This window comes from Heterodontus francisci, chromosome 7 (assembly GCF_036365525.1).
Source record: "Heterodontus francisci isolate sHetFra1 chromosome 7, sHetFra1.hap1, whole genome shotgun sequence".
NCBI lineage: Eukaryota > Metazoa > Chordata > Chondrichthyes > Heterodontiformes > Heterodontidae > Heterodontus > Heterodontus francisci.
Window position 1 is genome coordinate 58,496,558 of NC_090377.1, and position 25,977 is coordinate 58,522,534.

The following is a 25,977-nucleotide window of genomic DNA, read 5'->3' on the forward strand; positions in this document are numbered from 1 at the left end:
GGGGGGGAGAGAGAGAGAGTGGGGGGGGGGAGAGAGAGAGAGTGGGGGGGGGGAGAGAGAGAGAGTGGGGGGGGAGAGAGAGAGAGTGAGAGAGAGAGAGAGGGTGGAGGGGGGAGCGAGAGAGGGGAAGAGAGAGAGAGAGGGGGGGGGACGAGAGAGAGAGAGAGAGAGAGAGAGAGGGGGAAGAAAGAGAGAGCGAGAGTGATATTATTGGAGAATGGCAAATGTGACACCCTTTATTCAAGAAAGGGTGCAAGGACAGTCTATGCATCTACAGGCCAGTTAGTTTAATATCAGTGGTGGGTAAGGAATTAGAAACAATAAGCAGGGGAAAAAAAAAATCAATGCACTGTTGGGAGAATTTTGAGTTAATTAAGGACAGATCATGCTCGACTAAGCGAAATGAATTCTTTGATGGAGCCACCGAGAAGGTTGATGATGGAAATGTGGCGGATGTTGCTTGTATGGATTTTAAGGAAGTGCTTGATAAGGTACCACATAAAAGGCTGCTAAACAAACTTGAGGCTCATGGAATAGCAGGATCAGTGTCCAATTGGCTTAAGGGCAGAACACATCGAGTTGGAGGAAATGTTTGTTTTCTAGACTGGAGGATGGTGGACAGTGGTGTTCCCTAAGGGTCAGTGCTAGGACCACTGATTTTTTGCTATATATAAATGACTTGGATCTTGGAATACAGAATAGAATGTCACAATTTGCCAATGATACCAAACTTGGAGGTGGGGCAAACAGGGAGGATGATACGAATCATAGATAGGCTAGTAGAATGGCCAGACAAGTGGCAGATGGAATTTAATACAGACAAGTGTGAGGTGTGCCATTTTGGCAGAAGGGATAGGGTGAGGCAATACTGACATAATGGCACAGTTCTACCGAGTGTGCAGGATGAGAGAGACCTGGGTATGCATGGGCATTGATCCTTCAAGATGGCAGGACATATTGAGAGAGTGGTCAGCAAAGCATATGGGATCTTAGGTTTCATAATTAAAGGCACAGAGTACAAAAGAAGAGAAGTTATGCTGAACCTTTATAAAGCTCTCTTTAAACCCCAACTAGAGTATTCCTCAGTTCTGAGGAAGAATCCGAGGGTCCTTTGATAGGAGGCAGAGGAGATTTACCAGAATTTTTCCAGGGTGGAGGATACTAGTTCCAGGTTAGGTTGGAAAACTGGGTTTGTTCTCCTGGAAGAAAGAGGAGATTTGATCGAGGTGTACAAGATTATGGGAGGTTTAGACTAGTTAGATAAGGAGAAACTTCCCATTAACAAATGGTACAAGGACTAGGGGACACAGATTGAAGGTTTTGGGCGAGAGATGCAAGGGTAATGTAAGAACTTTTTACGCAGTGAGTGGTAATGGCCAGGAACTCGCTGCCATGAGGATGGTGGAAGTGGAGACAATGATTTCAAAAGGAAATTGGATGAGCACTTGAAGGAAATAAACTTGCTGGACTATGGGGATTGAGTGGTGGAGTGGGAGTGACTGGATTTCTCCGGGGAGAGCCAGCATGGATTTGATGGCCAAATGGCCTCCTTCTATCCGATAAATGACTCTATGATTTAAATTGCTTTCAGGTATCAAAAGCTAATTGGCCATCAGATGTCTGGGATATTGATCATATCCTTACAATGGAAATACTGGAAATGGTTAATAACTAAATTGCTTGATCATTGTGAATAATTAATTTGATCACTAAATAAGCTTGTTTTAGTGAAGTCAGACATATGGAGGAGGGGGAAGCAAACACTATTTCAGATAGCCAATGTCAACATGAAGCACTTCAAGTTCAGATTTAGCAAAGCTATATGCAAAGTAAAATTTTTTGTACTCTGCCACAACATGTGCTCAGCCAAACCCAGGAAGAGCAGCTTCTACTGCACCAGTCTGCCCTTACACACTGCTCCTTATTTTTCACACCAATCCATTAGCTGATCTGAGTAACATTGCCAGTTAGGGCCAAATTGGGTTTAGTTACGTGCAAGAAATTAGACTGAGATTTACAAAACTTATTTCACATAGGACTCTTACAGCCAACAGACAGAGAAAATCTTCCTCCCAGGAGTCTGGGCTAGATTTGGACGCAAGATCCAGAGGTAAAAAGCAGCATTACTGTACACTCGGTTCCCCAATACAATGGGGTGTTTGCTGCTTTCCTTAATAGACAGGAGATAGTGGGCATCCATGAAGTACCGTGTACAATATACTGTGGGCAAGGGGTAATTGTTAGTTCATTGGAGACTAAATCTGTATACAATTCCAGGCTTGGGCTGAGAAGTGGCAAGTAACATTCGAGCCACACAAATGCCAGGCAATGACCATCTCCAACAAGAGAGAATCTAACCATCTCCCCTTGACATTCAACGGCATTACCATCGCTGAATCCCCCACTATCAACATCCTAGAGGCTACCATTGACCAGAAACTGAATTGGAGTAGCCATATAAATACCGTGGCTACAAGAGCAGGTCAGAGGCTAAGAATCCTGCGCAGAGTAACTCACCTCCTGACTCCCCAAAGCCTGTCCACCATCTACAAGGCACAAGTCAGGAGTGTGATGGAATACTCTCCACTTGCCTGGATGGGTGCAGCTCCAACAACACTCAAGAAGCTCGACACCATCCAGGACAAAGCAGCCCGTTTGATTGGCACCCCATCTACAAACAAACATTCACTCCCTCCACCACTGACGCACATTGGCAGCAGTGTGTACCATCTACAAGATGCACTGCAGCAATGCACCAAGGCTCCTTCGACAGCACTTTCCAAACCCGCGACCCCTACCAACAAGAAAGACAAGGGCAGCAAATACATGGGAACACCACCACCTGCAAGTTCCCTCCAAGTCACACACCATCCTGATTTGGAACTATATTGCCGTTCCTTCACTGTCGCTGGGTCAAAATCCTGGAACTCCCTTCCTAACAGCACTGTGGGTATATCTACCCCAAATGGACTGCAGCGGTTCAAGAAGGCAGCTCACCACCACCTTCTGGAGGGCAATTAGGGATGGGCAATAAATGCTGGCCTGGCCAGTGACGCCCACATCCCACGAATGAATAAAAAAAAACAAATACTGCCAGCCAAAATAGCAAGGTTGGATAAGGAAGGTCAAAAAGGTATTAGGAGAAAGGCTGAACCATACTAAGAAGAATTTCTTGCTTAGAATAAAGTTGAATAAGATTTTTTAAAATCAGAAACTCGAATTATTTTAACTCAAATCTCATCATCAAGGGCTTAAAAAAAAAAATCATTTTTGGGATGTGCAAATCGCTGGCATGGCCAGAATTTATTGCCCATCCCGAGCTGCCTTGAGAGGTGGTGGGCCATCTTCTTCAACGTCTGCAATTCTTTGTAGCAGCGTGATATAACTGATGAACTTGCTAGGCCAGTTCAGAGATTTGAGTCAAATAAAGTCAAGGCTGGGTGAGGATGGTAAGTTTCCTTCCTAAAAAGATACTAGTGAACCAGTTGGGTTTTTTACAACAATTCAACAGTTTCATGGTTATCTTAACTGATGGTGTTTTTGTTATTTTCAGACTTTTTTTGCAGTTCATTAACTCTTCAAGCCAAAATTAAAGCCAATATTGCAATTTTCTATGTGAGGAACTTAAAAGTCAAATGTTCAGACTTTCCAACCATTGTGATGACATGTAATTTTACTAATTTCAAACAGATGCTGGAAATACTCTAAGACTTGAGAAACCTCAAATAGATATTGCTTAGTTGTTTCAAAGAACAAAAGCAATTTTTTCTGCTTCATATTATTGGGTTTTTTAGTGGGTATCTTAAGTGAGCTCATCCAGATTTTCACTAGCAAAGAAGGTATCCACCGGCCAAGCAATCACCTCCTTTCACCAGTGATGCCATCAACAAGAAGGTCTGAGATTTTGGATGTAACATTTGGGCCAGATTAAAGGCAAGGACAAACGTCAAAGCATCCAGGGTAAAGCATGCTGAATAGCTTTAATTAGGATTGGGCATCAAAACAATTAAAGCAATATTGTTCACTGACATGGTTCTGTTCTCTCACGTTCTTGCAATTCTGGCAAGGTAATGTAGCTTACATGTTCGGAGACCTTAATTGAGAATGTTTGACATGGTGTCTGAAAAACAGTAGTGACTGCACTTCAAAAGTAATTAATTGGTTGTGAAGCACTTTAGCACATCCTGAGGACATGAAAGGCAATATATAAATCCAAGTTTGTCTTTCTTTTAGATCTGGTATGAATGTCCAGAACGGTGGGAAGATTTAGTGAGAAAAGTTTAGACAAGCGGATGCTATTAATCTCTGGAAACCTCTCCTTGATGATCTGGCAATGCATTTCTCTATCAGCCAGGGCTGAAAATTTTGCAGATTCCAGATCTTCCTTGATGTTGGCATCCAGGTCCTTCTTCCAGAACAGCTGGTCATCAACTGGGGCCTTCAGCAACGAGGCCAAAGCAATCACCACAATGTAAAATTCCCATTTAGTAGCCCTTCCAGACACCACGTACCTAAAGCAAACCTTTAGCATTCCACTTTTCCTCTTACTAGCATAAGTGTGTCTGCATTTGCCTCACTGTACTGATGTCAAGCTGCAAAGGTAGACATTCACAATGGATTCAACAGCCAGGTGCAAAGGATGGCTTTTGTTACTGAGGAGCTAGCTATACACATAGTTAAGTCTTCCTAAAAAAACAGCAAACTAAAATGCCACTTGACAGTTACCAGCAAAGCAGGCACTAGCATGCAAGATTCATTGTTTGGTTAGAAACTAATTAGACATGGAGGGAGTGGGATCCTTTTCTGGTTAGGAAATTCAATGGGTTATTCGAAGGGGCTCATAAGGCAACGTGAGGCCTATCTACAGCTCCCTATGCATTGAGAAATGCAGCCACATAAAACTGTATTCACAGCTATGTTGCTGCCAAACTATCAAAAATAAAAAGTTCTTTCCAAAATAAAACACGCGAGATCTAGTGAATGCAGTCACTTACTGAACCCTGGCTAGTATTCCACAGATCCCCAGCTGCGACAGGAAGGTGCTTTCTCCATTCTCCCAAACCATATGGGGATAAACTACCTTGGGATGATGTCAATCTGAATCAGTAACGGATACGGTCAAGAAAACCCTATATGCCAAATGAGAAATATTAATTTCATCAGTTGGAAACTTGCCTTAGACTTTTAATGGGAAAAATCCTACAGTAACTTTTAAAAAAACTAGCAGCCAAGGTGGGCACTGCCATTTACATCTGAAATACCAGGAGATTGAACTGGAGACAGAAAATCTAACAAGAAGCCCAGCCAGGGCAATGGCTCACTCCAAGTGATTGAATGACCTAAAATGGCTTCGTTAGCACAACATTCAAGGTCATCCTCACACACTGACTTTGAAAGAGCCAACCCCCTCCAAGCGTGAACGAACATCCTGTAGAATGTAGAACCTTGAATTTCATTAGAAAATTCCAGAAAGATCTCATTGAAACAAAAGGGATTGAGAGAACCATGTGACCACCTGTTCATCACTGAAGAAACTAGCAGCTTTGTTACACAGACAGAAGACCAGCAGTAACTGAGTGTACAGCAGCAGAGAAGGCTGCTGCTCGCAGTCTCTCTCTTCTCTTTCCCTATCCTCAGAAAACATCAAGTTTGAAAACCGTCTGCGGCTGGGGGATCCTCCAAGCCTACAGACTGCTACAGCCAGCAACCAGTGAAAGAGAGCCAACTACACATTCTGCCTTCAAGAAAACCCTGAGCAAAGCAAACCAGCCAAAATCTTCAAGAATACAGTTTCAGCTGAGGACTACTGGATCGTCTACTTTACAGACTCTAAGTTCCATTTATTCTGGACTTTAATCCAACCACCAAATCTATTTTCCCTCCTGTAATCTATTTGTGCATGAGGTACTCGTGTGAATGTGTAGTGTATTTTTAAAATCAGGTTAGAGTGTTAAGAATAATAAACCTACCTCTTTCTGGTTTAAACTCAAGAAAATCTGTCCAATTGGTTCTTACACGATCATAGTAAAAGAAAAAAGGTAAAACACTCATGGAGTTGATAAGCACAACCACGGTCAAAGAGGAGGAAGTGGCAAGAGGAGACCCTGAGACCCCCTCCTCACCTGGCCGTAATACCTTATATGTAGTAGTTTTATACTTATTAGTTGTTATTTTCTAGAAAGCCAGTTGGGGAATGATAGTACTGGAGCTAATCTTTACTTAGTCTTAGATTTATTTACAGAGTTAAACATTACAAGCATGCACCTCCAACCACACCACAATTTCCATAAGCATCTCTTTATATGTGCTCAAGTGAAACCCCAGTTAATGCTCACCACTTGCAAACAAATAAACACAATTTATATACAATTAATAGATTCTCTTCTTCCTCTTTAAAAAAAAATTTCATAGGTACAACCAAAATTTCAAAACAAAATCAAAAACCTCCATATTTTGTACAAAGCACTATATTGTGAGACGCCCCTCCTCTAGGACCTCTAACAATTTCTTTGCACAAACATTTCTTGTTAAGTAATCTGATAGTTGATGACTTGCATCCACCCATTTGAGATTTCCTTTCTCTCCAGCATTTGTTTCAACCCAGCAAGGTCAATCCATAACCTTTTTTTACTCTCACTTTTTGTAGAGTGTACTTTTCCCACAAGGAATCTGCATAACATTCAACGTATATACTATCTTCAGTACGTCCTTGTATAGAATTGCACTTAAAATATTTGATAAATAGAATCCTACATCTACTGCCTCAAGAGCCAATGTTTCGGCAGCTAAGTTTTAACAACCCTTTTTATTTTCTTTACTTCCCAAGCTGAAGGACAACATTTGCTCCCATCAAAAATATTATGAAACCAACTGCATTCAAATACCCATCAGGAACAGTAGCATGTGAAGCAACACTAAAAATGACTAGTATCATGTTTTTGGGTCACCCAAGGATGGGAACTTAAGTATGCATTTCTCAAGATTTAATTTTTTTCATGCTTTATTTGCACCTTAAACATTATCAATTTTCGCCTGTTTAATCGTAGTACTTAGCTCCAACACATCTGGTCTAGTCTGAGTGCCCAACCAGTTTGACTGACAATCAAGCTTCACAATTGCTCTGTCTCTTCTTTAGATCTACTCATCTTTCTATGATGATAGAGCACTGTTAACTGGGAAGGGAGTGGCAACTCTGTAAATAGGATTGATGATTTAAAATTATTCCAGATGTACTCTTTTTAATATTTAAACCAATATATTTAAAAGCCCAAGAGGCCTAACTCCCAGTTTTAAATTCTACTCTAATCTAAATAACATTTCTCAAATTCTGCAGTACCACCACTTAAGACATCAACATGCATCATGAAGATGCTTGAAAATTGCCCTTTATGATACCAGTAAAACATTGCAGGATCAGCTTTTAGTTGAACACAGCCTGTTTTCAGTAAAGCATATCTCACTGAAAAATACCACACTCTGGATAGATCAGTCAGGCCACAGAAACATTTGTTTAGTTTCCATCTGCTGTCTCTTTGGGCAGTTTCAGCAACACTTCTCTCTGAAAAGTACCACCCTGCAGAAATGCAGCTTTTAAGTCAATTGATCTGCACTCCGATGAATATGAGACGAAAAGAGCCACAAAGATTGATTACTTTTCCAGCTGTGGGAGAATCCACTCCAACATCTGTATCACCCAGGCACTCTTCAAACCACCTGGCAGCTAGCCTCACTTTAGCCTTGTGAGTCTGATATGCAAGGACTTTTTCAATACAAATCCACCTAAGCCACTAAGCTGGTTGCCCCTTATCAGCTCTCCCCAACTATCCAATTCCCTTTGCTTCTCTTCATCCTCAAGTTTATTGGCAGTCACCAAAGCTTCATGATCATAAGGGCTTCTGCTTCTAGTTCTGTTCCAAGACTGCTCTGTGGCCTTCAATACATTGTGTAATCTATTCAAGCTACTGCCTCAACTTGCACTTTGATGCCTGTCGAGACTATTGCTGTGAGATCTCCCTCTTAGACTACTGCAGAGTCTTTCTCCGGCACGTGATAATTTTCTGACGCAAGAATAATTTTCAGACCCAGGATCTGAACTTGCACTGTGCTTTTGTATTTTCCATTCTTTTTCCCCATTCTGCCAGTCCTCGCTTCTTGGCCATCATCCTGAACATTAAACCTATATTTAAACTTGCCAGTAGCTTTTCACAATTGTTGCATCCCTCCATTCACTGGATCCCTCTGGAATATATGTCACACGGATACCCACTCTGGGCAATTGACCTTTGGATATAACTCGGTCCTGTGCGTCATTATCATTACCACTATCCAGCCCTTGACCTACCGTATTCTGTTCCTCAGGACCTTCATCACAAAACACATAAGCATTTGAGATACAAGATGCCTTGTTTACTTCTATCAGCTGCTCAGAGTCCATGATTGCCATTTTGATAAGTACTGAATTGCCATCACAAGTTATTACCTTGCTAGGGCCTTTCCATTAAAGGCCTGCTACCTGACCCGAACTCCACGGGACCAGACGACATGTGTCTGGTTCGGGTCGCTCTTCCAGGTGCAGCTTTTGGGGTCGGGTCAGTATGGGTCAGGTCCGGGTCAGGGTCAGACACACACAGTGCTCCACAGACTCTGAGTCTGCGCAGTGAGCGTCTCTATGATGTCACGTGCTCATGCTGCAGCAGTGCAGCTTCCTTCCATTCCATCCATCCAAAAGTGGTAAGTACAGTGAGTGCACTATGGTCGGGTTGGGCGTGGGAAAAAATGGAAGGACTCGGGCCTAGTCGGGCTGCGGTCCAATGTGGTTCTGTCGGATTCAGGTCGTTTTTTTTTCCAGACCCGAGCAAGCCTTTACTTTCCATTCCCTATTACCCTCTCTTTTAAAATACAGCAAGTCTCCTGCATTAAGATTGTCTCAGATAGTCTTATAGGATGCCTCAGAGCTCTTCAAACTTTCTGAGAGCTCGACTTGTCTCCCTGCATATAAAGCATTCAAATGTGCAGGGAAAAAAAAGAAACTTCTCGTACCTTCTAGAGGAGGACTATCTCACAGAACAGATGGCAATTTGGTATCTTGCCCATAGATCAATTAACGGGGACTATACCCTCCAACCATTTGGAGTGAATTCTTTGCATGAACTGCCCATGCCAGAGCAGTTGTCAGCTTGCAGTCTGGTTGATCAGCTAAAATTTCAAGCAGCATTTCATTGATCCCTACATGAATCCTTTCAGAGTCCATTCCATACAACAATAATGCCCTGACTGGAAAACTGCAGATCCACTGACTCTCCAAAAACTATTGCCATATCATGTTCCATGTCAAATTTCATTTGTGCCTTTTTCATAGAAAGTTTACTCAACAGCATAGGTATCTCACTAGAGACTACATCACAACTGAAAAAAATGACTTACTCCAGCTATTTTACATGGAATTACAACTCTCTTCAGTGACTTCAATGTTGTCATCACCAAAACTAAAGCAAGTAGTACTTATACACTCCTTAACCTTGCATCCAGATTGACTACTTAGTGAACCCAGATAACATTTTAACCAATTTGATCTACATACAAAGTACATGCACTATCTAGCATGGCACAGTTGAATGAGTCTGTGACGAACCAATTCATCACAAGATGAAAACTCCTAGTGACCAGTGCAATCCATTTGGATTTATCATCTTCATCTGTTGTCTCAGAATTCTCTGCATCATGTGTCATTTTGTGGACTCTGCTTCTCTGCTTTGGGCAGTTCATCACATGATGGTATTTCAAGTCACACCTGAAGCACTTATTAACAGTTTCTTCGGCATTCCTGGGATTTATTTGTCTATTGTTGCTGTTCCAATTCTGTCTTCTGCCATAATAGCCAGATCTGCTAAAGGTACTTTCATCCTCATTTCATCTGTATGTAACCCTTCCATTGTACTGATGCCTGCATCCAGTATCTGAACATACGATCATACGAATTAGGAGTAAGTCACTCGGCCTCTCCGCCATTCAACAAGATCATGGCTGATCTGATTATAACCTCAACTCCATACTTCCACCTACCCCCAATAACCTTTCACCCACTTGTTTATCAAGAATCTATCTACCTCTGCTTTAAAAATATTTAAAGACTCTCTTACATCGCCTTTTGAGGAACAGTTCCAAAGACTCATGACCCTCTGAGAGAAAAAAATTTCTCCTCATCTCTGTCTTAAATGGGCGACCCCTTATTTTTAAACAGTGACCCCTAGTCCTAGATTCTCCCACAAGTGGAAACATCCTTTCAACATCCACCCTATCAAGACACTTCAGGATCTTATATGTTTCAATCAAGTCGCCTCTTACTGTTCTAAACTCCAGCAGATACAAGCCTAGCCTGTCCAACCTTTCCTCATAAAACAACTCGCCCATTCCAGGTCTAGTAAACCTTTTCCATTTCGACCATTTCAAAATCTAGCAATCATTGAGTCCTCTATTCTTGTTACACCAGAATGTCCCTTTTATTCTACCAAGGCTGCAGGAAATGACAGTTTCCCCAGAAATCTTTTCAAGGCAGCAGACATCTGATCCAACAGTTCTCGCTTTGCGAACTGAACACCAGTTAGAACTAGTTATGCCTGTCCAAATGAGACACCTTAACGCACTGCAGCAATTTAAATGCTAGCACTGAAATAGGGATCTCTAAATTGAATTTCCTCAAACTTTTACACAGTCTGTTGAAGTCCATGATATATTTCTTCATTGTGAAATCATCTGCTTTCCGAAATCTATCGAAGTCTGACCATACCTCATAGGCATTTAGTAGATCATCTTTCTTGTAAACTTCATCCAAGAACTCTAACAGAAGATCCAAAGGTCCCTCAGTATCAACTGATGGACATCCAGCTCACCGAATACTTTATTTTTGATTTTAATTCTGGTAGGAAGTGGCAATGCCAAGACCATGCCTTGTTTCCTCTCTGGTAGGGACGTAACCCATGTCCACATATCTACTTCATTCTTTCACTGGTCATATAGTTCAAACTCCAAGAACATCGGAGGGTAATCATACCCAAATAATTTACATTTGCTTTTTGCAATTTCTCACAATGTCTACTAGAATTATAGTTCTCTGCCTGAAAAAAAATTCTTAGCTTCCAACTTTCACCTTTAGGCAACCATTCTCTGTGACCATGTTATTTTCTAGATAGCCAGTTGGTGAAGGACAGTACTGGAGCCAATCTTTACTCAGTCTTACATCTATTTGCAGAGTTAAACATTATGAGCATGCAGCTCCTAACTCAACCACACCACAGTTTCAATAGTATCATGAGAATCATATCATCAGATCTCGCATAATAATGAAAATCCTTTGCTTAGTGACTGGCCAAAAATAACGAGATCTAGACAAACATTCTGGGCCAAATTTAGCATTTGCAGGGCATCTAATCATGTCTGTCATGAGTTATACTTGTTACTGCACTCTTCAGCTCAAAACATTTTTGGCCAATAATTTGCTGAAAATGCGAGCTGATAAAGGTGCAGTGAGGGAAAGCAAGCAACAATGTATCTCCTTAAACAATCAGATTGGAGGGTTGAGAAATAAACAGTGGAAGGAAGTTTCAAGTGAGTGAATTCAATGTCAAATCAGATACAGTAAGAGAAAAAGAGAAAGAAAGATTGGATTATGAGAGAGACAGGAAGGAAAAGGAAAGAAAAGTTTTAATTTAATATTTTTGAAATCTCCAACAACTATTAAATACCTGAAGGAATGAGACTCCACAGTTGTAACAGTAAATCTTCAAGTGTCAGCGAGATTGACTGGCAGTAATTATCATATTGTTAAGAATACTTGGGTCTCAAATGACAAGACTTAACTTTCTGTGATAAGGTTTTTGTACAACCGCCATTATGACCAGGTGAGAAAGGTGTCTAGGGGTCTCTTTCAGCCTTCACCTGGTCTTATTGTAACAGGGTTTAACTTTAAACACACTGTGTTTTGAGCTCCCCCTCGGTGAATCCTTGTTCACTGCTTTCTAATTGTAAGGCAAAGAAATGGGCACAAACAGGCCTTCTTAGGTTTAAAGAAGAAAAAAGTGAAATTTATTAAAACTTAAACTCTAATTCAGTTAACGCCTACGGATACACGCCTACGGGTACTAAATCATATGCCCCGAGAATAGCATCTTTGGTCAGTTCATAAATTGATTAACTCTTATTTGGCAATAAGGAATAAACCTTTTACAGTTAGCTTGTTTTGTATTAAAAGAGACCAGGTCTCAGCTGGCCATTTTAGCTGCCTTGCCAGTTTCTCAAAAGACACAAAAAACACTTCCACATTTTCCTCATTGAATTTTGGAATTAACTGAGTGAGTTTTAGAAATTTTGTACCCAGCCCTGAATTCTGCTCCTCCATATTGGCTATGCTTTCACTGGGGTTACTCTGTCACCCCCTAGTTAACTCAAGCTGCTTCAACTCTCTTCACATTTTTTCTGGAATATTCTTTATCTCTCCTGTCTTTCTTTCTCTTCCCATTCCTTCTGGAAGGCTTTCTCTTTCTCCCTCTCCTGCCCCTCTCTCTCTTTTCCCTGTCTCTTTCCCTGTTTTCTAATTCAAGTTTCTTTTGTTCCAATTGTATCTTTGCTAGCAGTACCCTGTCTGGGTCTACTTCTAACATTGCTTCTACTTCTTCAGATTCAAGGGAAAAATGGTTGACCACTAGCCTTAGGAGTTCAGACTTCCTAGCCTTGCCACGTACAGTGATCCCACACTGCTCAGCCATTTTTCTCAACTCCTCCAATAGACAGTGCTTTTAACTTATCCCAAGTTACTTCACCCTCGCTTAGAGAGCTACTCGCTTCAGTTGCAGACATGTTAGTATTCAGTCACACACAACCACAAGAAAACCTGTATTAATCTTGCTCTTTTTTTTTATTGGGAACAATTTGGCTTCCCACTTCCAATTTTTCTTGTTTGTCTGTGGGTAAAGTCCCGGACGCTAGCACCCAAATTTCTGTAACAACCAGGTGAGAAAGGTGTCTAGGGGTCTCTTTCAGCCTTCACCTGATCTTATTGTGAAAGGGTTTTGTTTGTAAACATACCGTGTTTTGAGCTCCCCCTTGGTGAAGCCTTGTTCGCCGCTTTCCAATTATAAGCCAAAGAAATGAGCACAAACAGACCTTCTTAGGTTTAAAGAAGAAAAAAGTGAAATTTATTAAAACTTAAACTCTAATTCAGTTAACGCCTACGGATACACACCGCACCCCACGCTAGCACGCATACGTGATACGCATGTGCAAATAGAGACAGAAAAAGAGAAGAAAAAATAGAGAAGTTTGAGGTAATATCAGAAGAGTTTCTTGTTACTGTGCTTTGAACTCACTGTAGTTCTTTTGTAGGTGTTCATGCTTGTAGGCAATTCTTGCTTTTCGTTGGGGCCCAGTATTCTTCTTAAACTTTGTTCACTGTAGGAGACTTTTCTCTCTTGGGGTTCATGTGTCTTCGATGGGTCTTCAGTTCCGTGAGAAAGAGATGGGAGCAGACAGGAGAGAGATGCTCTCAGTCCAGGAGTAAAAAGCTTTCAGAGTTCAAATTCTCTGTGGCGAGTTCAAATTCTCTGTGGCAAGTTCAAATTCAAAAAACTCCAACAGCCAGTTAGTCATGTGACTAAATTGGTCTGACCATGTCTGCTTGCATATTGGGGGCGGGGGTGCGAGTAGGCGCTGGGTCCTTTGCTCTAACAATGTTTGCTAGTATGCAAAAAATGGCTTTCCGGTGAGGGACCTGGCAATTTCTTGTCATAGGCCCTCTTTTCTTCCCAGCAACAATTTTAAGTTTTAATGTTCATGTGGTGAAATAATATGCGCCTCATGCTTGGCAGGTGGGGGCCTGCATGATACTGTGTAAATACAGCAACTTGTACATTCAATACGTGAATGATGAGGCAGTCAGCAAAATGCCACTTTCGTGAAGTTAACATGGAATGACGCAACTCAGAACGTAACTCTGGATATTGGCATTTAACCACACATTTGCTCCTTGCCTGAAGCTGTACTGTTCACTCATAGTAATTGTGAGTGCCATAAGACTCAGTGCCACTTTTACAAAAAAAAATCTGGCCCAAAAATTGGAAATATGGACTCATATCACTGAATAACTAAGAATGCAATGGAAATACATTATTTACAGCACTGGTTCTGGAATGTTTTGACTTACTTGTTGTGGTCCTCTTATCTCTGTTGGTGCTGATGGAACCATCTGATGAGATTCAACATTTAGAAGAGGATTTAATGGTTTAAGAATTGAAGGGCTTGAAGGACTTCTAAATGTGTTCTTATCAACTGTGGCAGCTATGGAAGTATTAATGTTTGTGGACTTTCCTTGCTCATCACAGAAAGGGTTAGTTGTTGCTTCATTAGTTGGTCTCACAGTAAAAGTTTCAAATGATGTGCATTCTTCCTTATTTTTATGTTCCAAGTCCTGGATGTCATCTTTCAACAGCACTTTTTCAACTTTACTCATAGGATCTTCGAAAGGAGTTTTTGTTCTTAGTTTTTCTGGTGTGCTGTTTAGGAAATCATAGTCGTTGTCTGAGGGTGGGAATTTGACATCTAAATCAGAAAGGGACTCAACAACTGGAAGCTGTTCTTTATGCATTCTGTGCCCTTGTGATCCAATTGGACTCTTAGATACACTTTTGTCATTCTTCCCAACAAAATGTTCTTCTCCATGTTCTTGTTCTCCTTCATCGGTGCACTGTATAGGCATTGAGAAAGACATATCTGAAATAATTAAAAAAAAGTCAATAATTGGATCATAAACTATGTGGAAAATAAGTCAGAAAATTTGCAAGAAAGTAACACAGACTTAGAATTCTGGCACCAGCATGTAGGGGCAATGTTCAAGTCATTATTCAATAGTCATTAGCATCCTGAAATTTGCACCATCTCCCCTTCAGCACATTATCAGGCAGGTGATATATCATAAACATAGGGACTAAATAGAGTCCATTACTAAGAGAATATTTGCATTAAGTTCCTTTAGCTAGATCAAGATAAGTAAAGCACATTACACGGGGTTGAGGGTGGGGAATAAAAGTACTTTTAAGATGTATTAATGTATCATGTAATTTGTTCCCAAAAAAATGTTAACTTATTTTTAAGCTTGTGAAAATAAACGATGAAAACTATCAATACCCGAGAGGTCATTTAAATTCTGGGCAATACTTTAAAAAAATAAATAAATTTCTCTGGCGTTCCAATACCAGCATCCATGGCTGGAAAGGACAGCAATCCACATCTTAGAATGACAGCTGATCACTGACTATCCTTCTGCAAGATTAACACAGCAGCATGGACTGGCAGGACATGACTCCAAACATGAAACTCCCAAACACTAAAGCCTTGGTTTTCAATCATTATTTTATCATGAATGGCTTACCGCTTGTGTTAAAGTGACAGTGATTAGAAAATCTAGGCTTAATTATCTGATCTCTGCTCAGTTACATCAGGATGTCCGAATTAGAAGCCAAAGGCCTCTTCAAAGAAAAAGAGAGAGAGAAATATCAACCTCCTAGACGCAATTTAACAGTGGCAAAGATCTGGGAGCAGAGTGCGTGCCCATCCTCATGGATGAGAATGGTGTGTGGCATAAGGAAATAAAGGAGATAGCAGAAAATACCTATAGGAGAAAAAAAAATTATATATTTTTTTAGAAAAAGTAATTTTCTAGAGATTAAAATGAGTAGTCATCTACACTAACGACTAAATTATTACAAGAAAATATAAATTAACCTCATCCCTACACCCTGAAATACAGAGTTGAACTGTTACACCCATATTCTTTTCCACTGTAGGCTTATTGTAAGTATTCCTTTTGTTTAAAAAAGCCCACACACAAAATTTACATTTTAATACCGGCTACCCTAAGAATGCTCTGACTCACTGCACTACACAGTGGCAAGCAGTGATCTCGCGCTTGCCCACACACAGGGAAAACTGGAGGGTAAATTACATTGGGTTTATGTACCTCCTAATGACTGCTCAAGAGCAGCACTGGTAAAATTCAGAGAACAAGTCACTTGCATCCCCTCCCTTCAAGCTAGGGGACACTTATGCAACTGGGAACGCCTAAAGGCAGAAGGCAGAAAACAAAAGTAAGGCAAAAATTATGTTGCGATTTCACAGCTTTCTTTAAAGCTGCCTGAAGTGAAGGAATGTTTACCTCACTTTCCAGCTCACTACAGACGTAACCAATTGATGGAACTGACCTTTATTAAAAAGTTGAGTACTCAGGATGTAAAATCTGGATAACTGTTAGGGTCAAGTTAATCAGGGATATTGGGATAAAATCTTGCAATTATCTGCCTTCTATTTTAATGTCACTGGACACCGATAACCTTTAAACTGAAGTTTGCAATTCATTCCATTGCTGGCACCTCCAATATTAAACATTCCTTTTTATCTGTTCCTGCAATCATTATATAATTGCTGTCAAGACAGATCTTGCATTTTTATTATAAAATTTAGAAAGAAAAAAAAAAACATGCGGTTGGAGAAAGAACTCATATTCTAGAATTATCAGTAAATTTCTCAGTCGTTTGAACACATAAAAGATTTCCAGAGATTAAAATTTGATTTTTAACAATTTTTCCTCTTTTCAAAGATGGCAATATATTGGAAACTTATGCCTAGACTTTTAAGATATTTAATTATTTCAGTCAGAAGTAACAACACATTTTTATAGGCGGACATGAATTACAAATATGCAGAATTGGACAGCATGGCAAAATTAATGAGCAGTCTTCTGTATTGTGTTTTCAACAACGTTCATAAAATCTGCAGATTTTTCCTCTGTAATTAAATGTTTGTCCATCAGTTTAAAAAAAAAATGTACTTTTTCAAATATGGTGAAATCACAAAGCCAGAAAATAAAGGTCTCAGATAATGAAAAGATTTTCACGGGAGGTTATATGACATTCTAATTAGTGAAAAATATTCAGGTATGCATTTTTGCAATTTTACAAAGATGCCATCTGATTTCCTAAACGACGTAAGTACAATGCGAAGAAAATGTGCACAGTACTCACTTATTATTTCTTTGTTGTAGTTATATTTACTCAGAAGTTCCGTTTGTTTCTTTGTTAAGGCAGACAATTGTTTAAATTCTTGACAAACCTGCTGAAAAGCAAAGTCCAACCTCTCTCTGTAATACAAGTATTGGTATGTCAGCAAAGAGGTTTAATGTTAATTTCCCCACATAAATCACTTGCCATCACACAGCCTTCTTCAGTAGAAAGGAGGGACGGTCTAGGTCTCAGACTTGGCCGTGACCACAATCAATGCTGTTACACGATCAGCTGACAGAAGGTGCGCTTATAGCAAAGTAGAAAACTGCCAATTTTTCACATTTCCTGAACCTGTGATCATCTGGTTGGGAGGCAGGCCACCAGGTGGTGGTAAGAACCACATTTTGAATAAATGACTTTATTTCTTTGTGCAGGTATGAATACCAACAGCCCTTTGCATCACACCTTTAGTTATAGATGCAATGACATTTATTGCAGTGGTAACCTACAATACTTCGGAACTAAGTATTAGTTTCAAGGGAGAATATCACATTTGGAACTAATTCCTCAACACAGAAGTTGAATGTTTTATAACCAGTCTATACTGCCAAGTTTGTGTCCAATTTAAATTTGGCATTTACAATGATCCAGCGCTAGATTGGCACTATAAATCCTGCTGAATTACTACTTCAAGCTCATCCCAGCATGGCAAGATAATCACCCCTTCAGGGGTTGACTTCATGCCAGCAGGAATTCAGAGGTACTTCACTGAAGACTCTGGCAGGAATGCAAGCTGGCTTCACTATCCTGGCACCCCTTGTACCCATCTATAACATATCTGTTCTGCATTCATTGATCGTTTATTACTACCAGTTAATAACTTAATAAAATGACCTTGTGAACTGTAAGATAACACACAACATACAAGAAACAATTTTTTCTATCAATTTTTTCCCCTTGTCTTGTTGGGGTACAGTTCAAAGGTGCGAATAACTAGCCCAAGAGACCATTTTCCAAGTCTAAGCCCACGTGTGTGTCAGTGGACTCCTCAGCTATAGTGCAACTCACAACCAAGCACCTTATATCCATACGTACAAACTTCCCAGGGGGTCACTTTTTAGTGATGCGGAGCAACCCAACCAAGTTAATAGAACAAAGACCAATTGTAATACCATAGTTACTATCCCATGAGTTCAAGCAAGCACAAATAAGGGACCTTCTGCTCTGTAGAGCAAAGTAGTGCTTTCTACATACATTTATGTATGTACTATCATGGGAGCTCAATTCTTATTTACAGTAATCTTTTACATCAAAAAATTGTTACTGCAAAGTACATTCTTCAAAACCAAACACTTTGCATGTTTTTTTTTTACACAGCTAGTCCATCTTTCATGGTACTGCTCACTCACATATTGAAAGAATGGGGTTTGTGAAAGTTGGAACAATTGTCAACTGGTGGGGTGGGGGGGCAGCAGAAAAGTGGAGCAGAAATGAAAAATCTTTAAGGAGCAGAGAAAGGACACACCCAAGATTAGAAAGGAAGGTAAGCAAAGAAAATAAAAAGGGTCTTTTCAAAAAAAATAGTCCAAGTGCATGCACTGAAAGTCAGATTTGATTAATTCATGTTTGGGCCTGATAAAGTAGAGAGATGGGGAAACGAAGACCAGGGAAAGAAATCAAATTACAGATAAGGAGAAGCAAGTGACTCCCAAGACCGGAAGACACAGAAAGACCTGTTGAAACAAATCGTACTGGAATAAGGAGTACCTTATTAAGGCAGAGAAATACATACACAACTTCCATGACATTAGCGGATTTTTAAAAATTGATTTATCTTATAAATGTTACTTGTACAGCTTTCTATTCAGCTAAGTCAGATTAAAAATGACAGTCAGAATGGCTTGAAAGAAGAAATGTGGCATGCGATTTATTGAAATTGCAGCCTTTCAAGTATTTCTTCAACCGGGGGATGGTTGCTGATCTAAATTTCAGCTGATTAGCATGCTTACGTTGTTTATTTAAGTCAATGAGAAAAGTGGGACACTTAGCTTTTATTCTGCTACAGCCAGATTTAATACACCACTTAGAGATATATGTTATACAATATGCAAGACTTTTAATTATTAACAGTTTTCTCATTATATATAGGATGAGATTGAAAGCATTGCCCCATTTGTAAAGTCCAAATCTATAAAAACATGTTCTTTATAGCAAACATTAGCTCCAATGGTAGATACATCACTTGACACTTGCAGTATAAAGAGGAACAATCAATATTACATTTTCAGAAAAAATTTTATGGAATACCAGGATGGTATGCTGTCTTCACAAAAGGAGGCACTATAAAATCCACTAAATTAATATTCAAGCTGGCTGTTAAAGAATGAACCTCAAACTTTTAGTATGTGCAGACTGTTTCCTTGCCAAAATGGCATATGCAGGGATTGAAAAACTGATTAGGGTCCCAAGGATATCAATTTGCTGGTCTGCCCGTTCCCATCAACTTTCAGGTCCAGAAAGATTATTTAAAAGGAGTCTTGAGCAACATTTTTTCACCCAAATGAGAGGCTGTACAACTGATGCTTTGAAACATCTTTCTTTGTGCATGTTAATAAGAGTTAAGCCAACTAAATCTTTTTGCATTAGCCTCACTGCATATTCATTGCAAACTCTGAGCCCCACCTCAGGTGTTAAATACCTAGTAGTTGAGGGTAATAGGGCGAACAGGTGTTGGGTATTGTAGGAGTGGAGAAGTAAGCTCTGTGGCAAGCAATAAACAGAGTCCACCAAAGCATCCTCGTCTCAATGACTTCTTCACAAACAGGCTTGGAAGTTTCTCTAACATCGGTAGCAGAGAATGGTTGCCTGATCTACCCTATCAACTCCCCTAACCATCTGAAACACCTCAATTAGATCAAAGCCTATGCAAACTGTCTTAACAATTTAGCCCCATTCTCATTCTGATGAACCTGTGCTACACCCCTCCAAGGCCAATATATCCTTCCAGAGATGCAGTGTCCAGAACTGAATGCAGTATATCTAAATGGGGACTAATCAGAGGCTCAACGTCCACCCTTTTGTTTCCCAGCCTCCTCGAGATAAACGGCAACATTCCATTAGCCTCTTCATTTTTTTTGTACTTGAGCATTTTGTCATTTCTGTAACTAGAGCCTTAAATCTCTGTTCCTCCACAGTTCCCAGCTTCCATTTTTAGCCAATCTACTTAATTTGGCCAGATCTCTTTAATTGCTATCATTCTCTTTCACCATTATTACCTGATTACATATATTGGTGTCATGTGTGAGAGATTCAGCAAATAAGACATAAACTTGCAACTTCAAAGAATGTTACTGGTGTTGGAAACAGAGTCTTCATGAAACCGAGCTTCTTGAAATGTTGCTACATTTGATCAACATAACTAAAATATTTGTTGCGTCAGTAGAATATATGAACAACATAATAATACTGCTTTTTTTGTTAAACAGTAGTAGGCTTCATCACTGATGAGGGTTTATTTTATTTAAGTATATTATTTATATAAAACAACTTTCCATTGAAGGAGGGGAAAAAAAATCATACTTGTGTAGAGGATGATCAGTCCCTGCCAAAGGAACAGCCTTCTTGGGTGATGATTCAGCCATCTTCCAGCTCACCTTGAAATATAAACAGTTTTAACCCGATTGATTAAATTTTGCTTTGGAGTATAGACAATATTGAAAAATAAGATGCAGAATAAACCATTGCACTGAGAGAACACAGCTCAGTTGGAAGATATGCACACTCTTCCAAATAGAATATATGTTAAACACTTTATGGTGAAAATAACAGCTAATGCAATGTATGCTGCAAGACTGGAACTGCCAATTCCAACTGACTTGAGTGTAGATGATCAGTGAGCACCATCTGCTGAAATTGTGTCACACTACAAGTATTAATCCAAAATATGATTCAGTACTTTCACAAGGTGAGGGGCACTTTTAAAGCTCAAATCCACATTGATTAATTTGGATATACCTCAGGTTGCTGATACCAACAGATCTTGGAGTTTTAATGTGTGAATTATCTGCCAATGAGTCAACAGTGCTAAGATTAACCCTCTCCAAATTTCCAGGTAACAACATTCATACAGGAGAAACAAGTAAATAAGTAGTAAGTTCTAAAAGGTCTAAATTGCTTGGACTTTGCAGATCGGATTTTTGGGGCTCAGCTTCTGTGTGCAGCTTTTAGACTACTTTCTGTATCCCAATTTAAAATTTCAGAAATAATTTCTGACAACTCTATATATAAATTAATTTTTCCAAATTTTAAGAATTGTCTATATCCTGCTCATTCCCTGTGGGCTCAGTTTCTGAGATCTGATTGATCAGAGGATACCACATGACCAACAAAGCCATGCTCTCGAACATTGCTAATGAGATGAAAAAATTCAGCATTTGTCGTGTCTGTGGCCACCAGAGGCCCATTTTCCTCAAGGAGGCAGGATAATATACACCACCCACAGTATTTCTGTCCTCTCTGTGTGTTCCCTGATTTCCTTCTAAATAATTCCAGCCTCCACGGTGTGCTCCCAGACTCAACACGAGCATTCATGAGCCCATGCCCATCTCATGCCCCAAAGGCTCCCAAGCTCTTCTATGCCTTCATAGGCCTTGACCCTTCCTAAACCCTCCATCAGCACTCTACCAAACTTCATTCTTCCTGGCCCTTGCTCCTCACTAGCTCCGACTCATGACCACCATGCAACCCTAACCCAGCTTCTCATGAATCTGTACAAGCTTGTGGGAGACATGCACTGTATTGCAAGCTTCCTTAGAGTGTTCAGTTTCAGGACTGGGAGTAGGAAAAGGATTAAGGTGGATATTTGATCTTCCCCAGTCTCCTTAGAAACAGGTTCCAACTTTTCAGGAAAAAAAATTAACAAAAGAAACCCCAACCCATGTCAGATGGATAGATGCCACCTGGGATAATGATGGAAACATTTGACGGCCCATTTCAAATGCTTCTGTGGTGGTTTGACACCACATTTACCCTTTGTTTCACCATCTTGCATTCAGTCCAGATGGTGTTTGCATAGGGAGAGTGCCCATGGTATGAAACTGAACAACCATATTGTGATGGAATCTTCTCCTTTGTATCCAAGAAGAAAAAGTAAATTCTATGGCCAGAGGGTCAGACCATTGAATATATCAGTGTGGACTGAGAAAGTTTAAGACACAAACAGAAAGGGCAATAGACATACATAGAGAAATATAAATTCAGTAAAAGGCAGACAAAGTAAAAGATAGGGAAAAAGCAAAATTGTGTCAAGGCATATAGAGACAGTGGGAATCATTTGAGAGAGAATGAGAAGAGCAGACATTTCGGGGGGGGGGATGGGGGGGAAAGAGAGAGACAGAGAGACAAAAATAAAAGTCTGAAATAGGTGACAACAAAATATAAGAGACAAAAGCTAAGAGATTGAGAGAGCACAAGACCGATAAATAGAATAAGAATTAGCAAGTACAAGACAAGCAGACAAAGTCTGTAGGAACAGAGGCACAAACAAACTATTGTTTTTATAATGAGTATAGGGACACTGTGGGAACTATTGTTTTTTGATTGGTCCGATCTCACTTGCCATTCATGCAAGGTTAACTGGATTGCATCATTTCCATTATTGTGTCATTCATTGGATGAATGGTGTCCAATTAGACCTGCCACTTCTTTGTATTGACAGCACAGTTCTACACTAGGTGAAAAAAGTCTTTGCCATTTAATTTAGTCAAGTTAAATATAAAATACTGAAGATGTTAGAAATCTAAAATAGAAACAGAAAATACTGAAAACACAATGCATGCCAGTCAGCAACTTTGGAGAGAACGGGAAAACTAACATTTCAGGTCCAGACCCTTCTGCAAAACATTCTGAAGAAGGGGCAACAACCAAATATTAATTTGTATGTTCTCTCTGCAAATGCTAACTGATCTTCTGTGTGTTTCCAGCAATTTCTGTTTTGAATTGGTCAAAAGGGTCAAAGTGGGGTTCAAAGATCAAGATTGAATCAAGAAAAAAGTTATTTTCCCTCCTAGAATAGCCAACACCAGATAATGGGCCTATTTTTGCTGGAGCAGTGCATCTCTGTGCACATCATTACATTTTTCCTGCATCCTTCAGTTCGAAAAAAATTTGCATCATAACCTGCAGGAAGCGCGAGCTGATAACAGTGTGGCGAGGGCAGTGGGGCATCTGGGACCTTAGTGTACAGCAAGGCCAACAGTGCATCTCCTTAACCAATGATATTTAAGGATTGCGATAGAAACAAGGCAATGATGGAGGGTGAATGAGAGTCAAATCAGGCACTGCAAGAAAAATAAAGAGCGAAAGAAAAGTTAGATTACGACAGAGAGACAAAAGAGACAGAATGGAAAAAAAATGGAAAATTTTAAATTGACACTTGTTAAAATCTCCATTAATCGATCGATTACATGCAGGAATAGGACAGAACAGTTTAAATTTTCCCATTTCTGCGCCAGAGAGATTGATTGGCATTATACAACCAATTATCATGTTGTTTAATCACCAGTCCTAACTTTCTGCAAGTTTAAATTGCAGTTGATGTGCAAATCCAGAAAATTCTTAAAAATAAAGAAGAAGCTAACGGCAAGATGCAGTTTCTGCGAAGCGAACAGCGAAGTGACATAAATCAACCAGCAAATTCTGGAGACTTGCAACTTACAGCGTCTCTCATCATCCTCTGAACTTGATGGCTAATTTGTGCATTAATAATGGTGTGTGTCATTAACACGCCATTATACTTCCAGCAAGATTCAGCCCAATGTTTGTTGCCCACTACACTTGCAAAGCAATCTGTATGTACAGAAGTGGCTATGATCAGTTAGCTGTACTTTCCGTCCTCATCAGGGAACTTCTCTTTGCTGACAATGCTGCATTAACATCTCACACTGAAGAGTGTCCACAGAATCTCATCGACAGGTTTGCGGCTGCCTGCAGCGAATTTGGCCTAACCATCAGCCTCAAGAAAACGAACATCATGGGACAGGACATGAGAAATGCTCCATCCATCAATATCGGCGACCACGCTCTGGAAGTGGTTCAAGAGTTCACCTACCTAGGCTCAACTATCACCAGTAACCTGTCTCTCGATGCAGAAATCAACAAGCGCATGGGAAAGGCTTCCACTGCTATGTCCAGACTGGCCAAGAGAGTGTGGGAAAATGGCGCACTGACACGGAACACAAAAGTCCGCGTGTATCAAGCCTGTGTTCTCAGTACCTTGCTCTACGGCAGCGAGGCCTGGACAACGTATGTCAGCCAAGAGCGACGTCTCAATTCATTCCATCTTCGCTGCCACCGGAGAATCCTTGGCATCAGGTGGCAGGACCATATCTCCAACACAGAAATCCTCGAGGCGGCCAACATCCCCAGCTTATACACACTACTGAGTCAGCGGCGCTTGAGATGGCTTGGCCATGTGAGCCGCATGGAAGATGGCAGGATCCCCAAGGACACATTGTACAGCGAGCTCGCCACTGATATCAAACCCACCGGCCGTCCATGTCTCTGCTTTAAAGACGTCTGTAAACGTGACATGAAGTCCTGTGACATTGATCACAAGTCATGGGAGTCAGTTGCCAGCGATCGCCAGAGCTGGCGGGCAGTCATAAAGGCAGGGCTAAAGTGTGGCGAGTCGAAGAGATTTAGCAGTTGGCAGGAAAAAAAACAGAAGCGCAAGGGGAGAGCCAACTGCGAAACAGCCCTGTCAATCAATTTTATCTGTAGCACCTGTGGAAGAGTCTGTCACTCTAGTATTGGCCTTTATAGCCACTCCAGGCGCTGCTCCACAAACCACTGACCACCTCCAGGCGCTTACCCATTGTCTCCCGAGACAAGGAGGCCAAAGAAGAAAAAGAAGAAGTAGTTAGCTGTAACATATAATCACTTTTAAGTTTAACTAATGTACTATACTAATGGTGCAGCGATCCCACAAAAAAAAATATAACATGCAGATTCTTAAAGACCTAAATCTAGACAGACTTCAGGTCCGTTGCACCCATTACCAACAGCTTGCGGTACCATTACTATGAAGGCAAATTTCGTTTGCAATAAAATCTCTCTTCCTTTGCTGATTTCCATTTGATAAAATATTTAAAACTGACACCAACACTCAAGCTGCCAAAAAAGCAACAGAAAAAGTGAAAAACACCAAAAAGGGCACTTTTCACTAGGAAAATTTTATTAGGCCTCATTTGCTGCTATACTGCATTTTATAAGTATTGAAAAACAAATTAGGCAATACAACAGGAAAACAGATCATATTAAGTCTTGTGTTTACAGAAACATGCAAGCAGTCGGTAATGCACTGACCCCGTTAAGAAACGAAAACAGGTAATGTCAGAAATAAACAGATCAGTCAGCAACTGTTCAATAAAGCAAGTGCAGAATTTTGGCATGTAGCAAAAATCCATTCTACAACTTCACTAGATTACTCTAGAGGGGGTACAGAGGAAACTTATGGAGGATGTTGCCAGGAATGCAGAACTATGAGGAAAGATTAGTTAGGCTGAGGTTGCTTTCTTTGGAACACAGGAGGCTGAGGGGAGATTTATGCGAGGTGTATAAAATTATGAGAGCCCTAGATAGAGTGGATAGGAAGGACCTAATTCCCTTAGCAAAGAGTTCAATAACCAGGGAATATCGATCTAAAGTAAAGTAGAAGGATACGAGGGGAGATGCAGAGAAAAGTTTTCACCCAGCGGGTGGCAGGGGTTTGGAACGCTCTGCCTGAAAGAGTGGTCAAGGCAGACACCCCCATCATATTTAAAAAATACTTGGATATGCACTTGAAGTTCCATAACCTACAAGGCTACGGGCCAAGAGCTTAAAGTGGGATTAGGTTGGATAGCTTTTATTCTGGCTGCACAGGCCCAATGGG

General features: G+C 40.4%; 1 protein-coding gene across 6 annotated transcripts in view; it reads right to left on the reverse strand.

The window, feature by feature from the left end:
- Positions 1 to 25,977, reverse strand: part of tank (TRAF family member-associated NFKB activator) — a 97,610-nt gene that overhangs the window by 23,909 nt on the left and 47,724 nt on the right. For all 6 annotated transcript variants that reach the window (XM_068035248.1, XM_068035247.1, XM_068035250.1 and 3 more), the window contains 3 exons: positions 20,625 to 20,698; positions 17,067 to 17,182; positions 14,195 to 14,760 (listed from right to left, as the gene is read on the reverse strand). In XM_068035248.1, the coding sequence (XP_067891349.1) occupies positions 14,195 to 14,760; positions 17,067 to 17,182; positions 20,625 to 20,698 (756 nt within the window). The remainder of the gene's footprint in view (positions 1 to 14,194; positions 14,761 to 17,066; positions 17,183 to 20,624; positions 20,699 to 25,977) is intronic.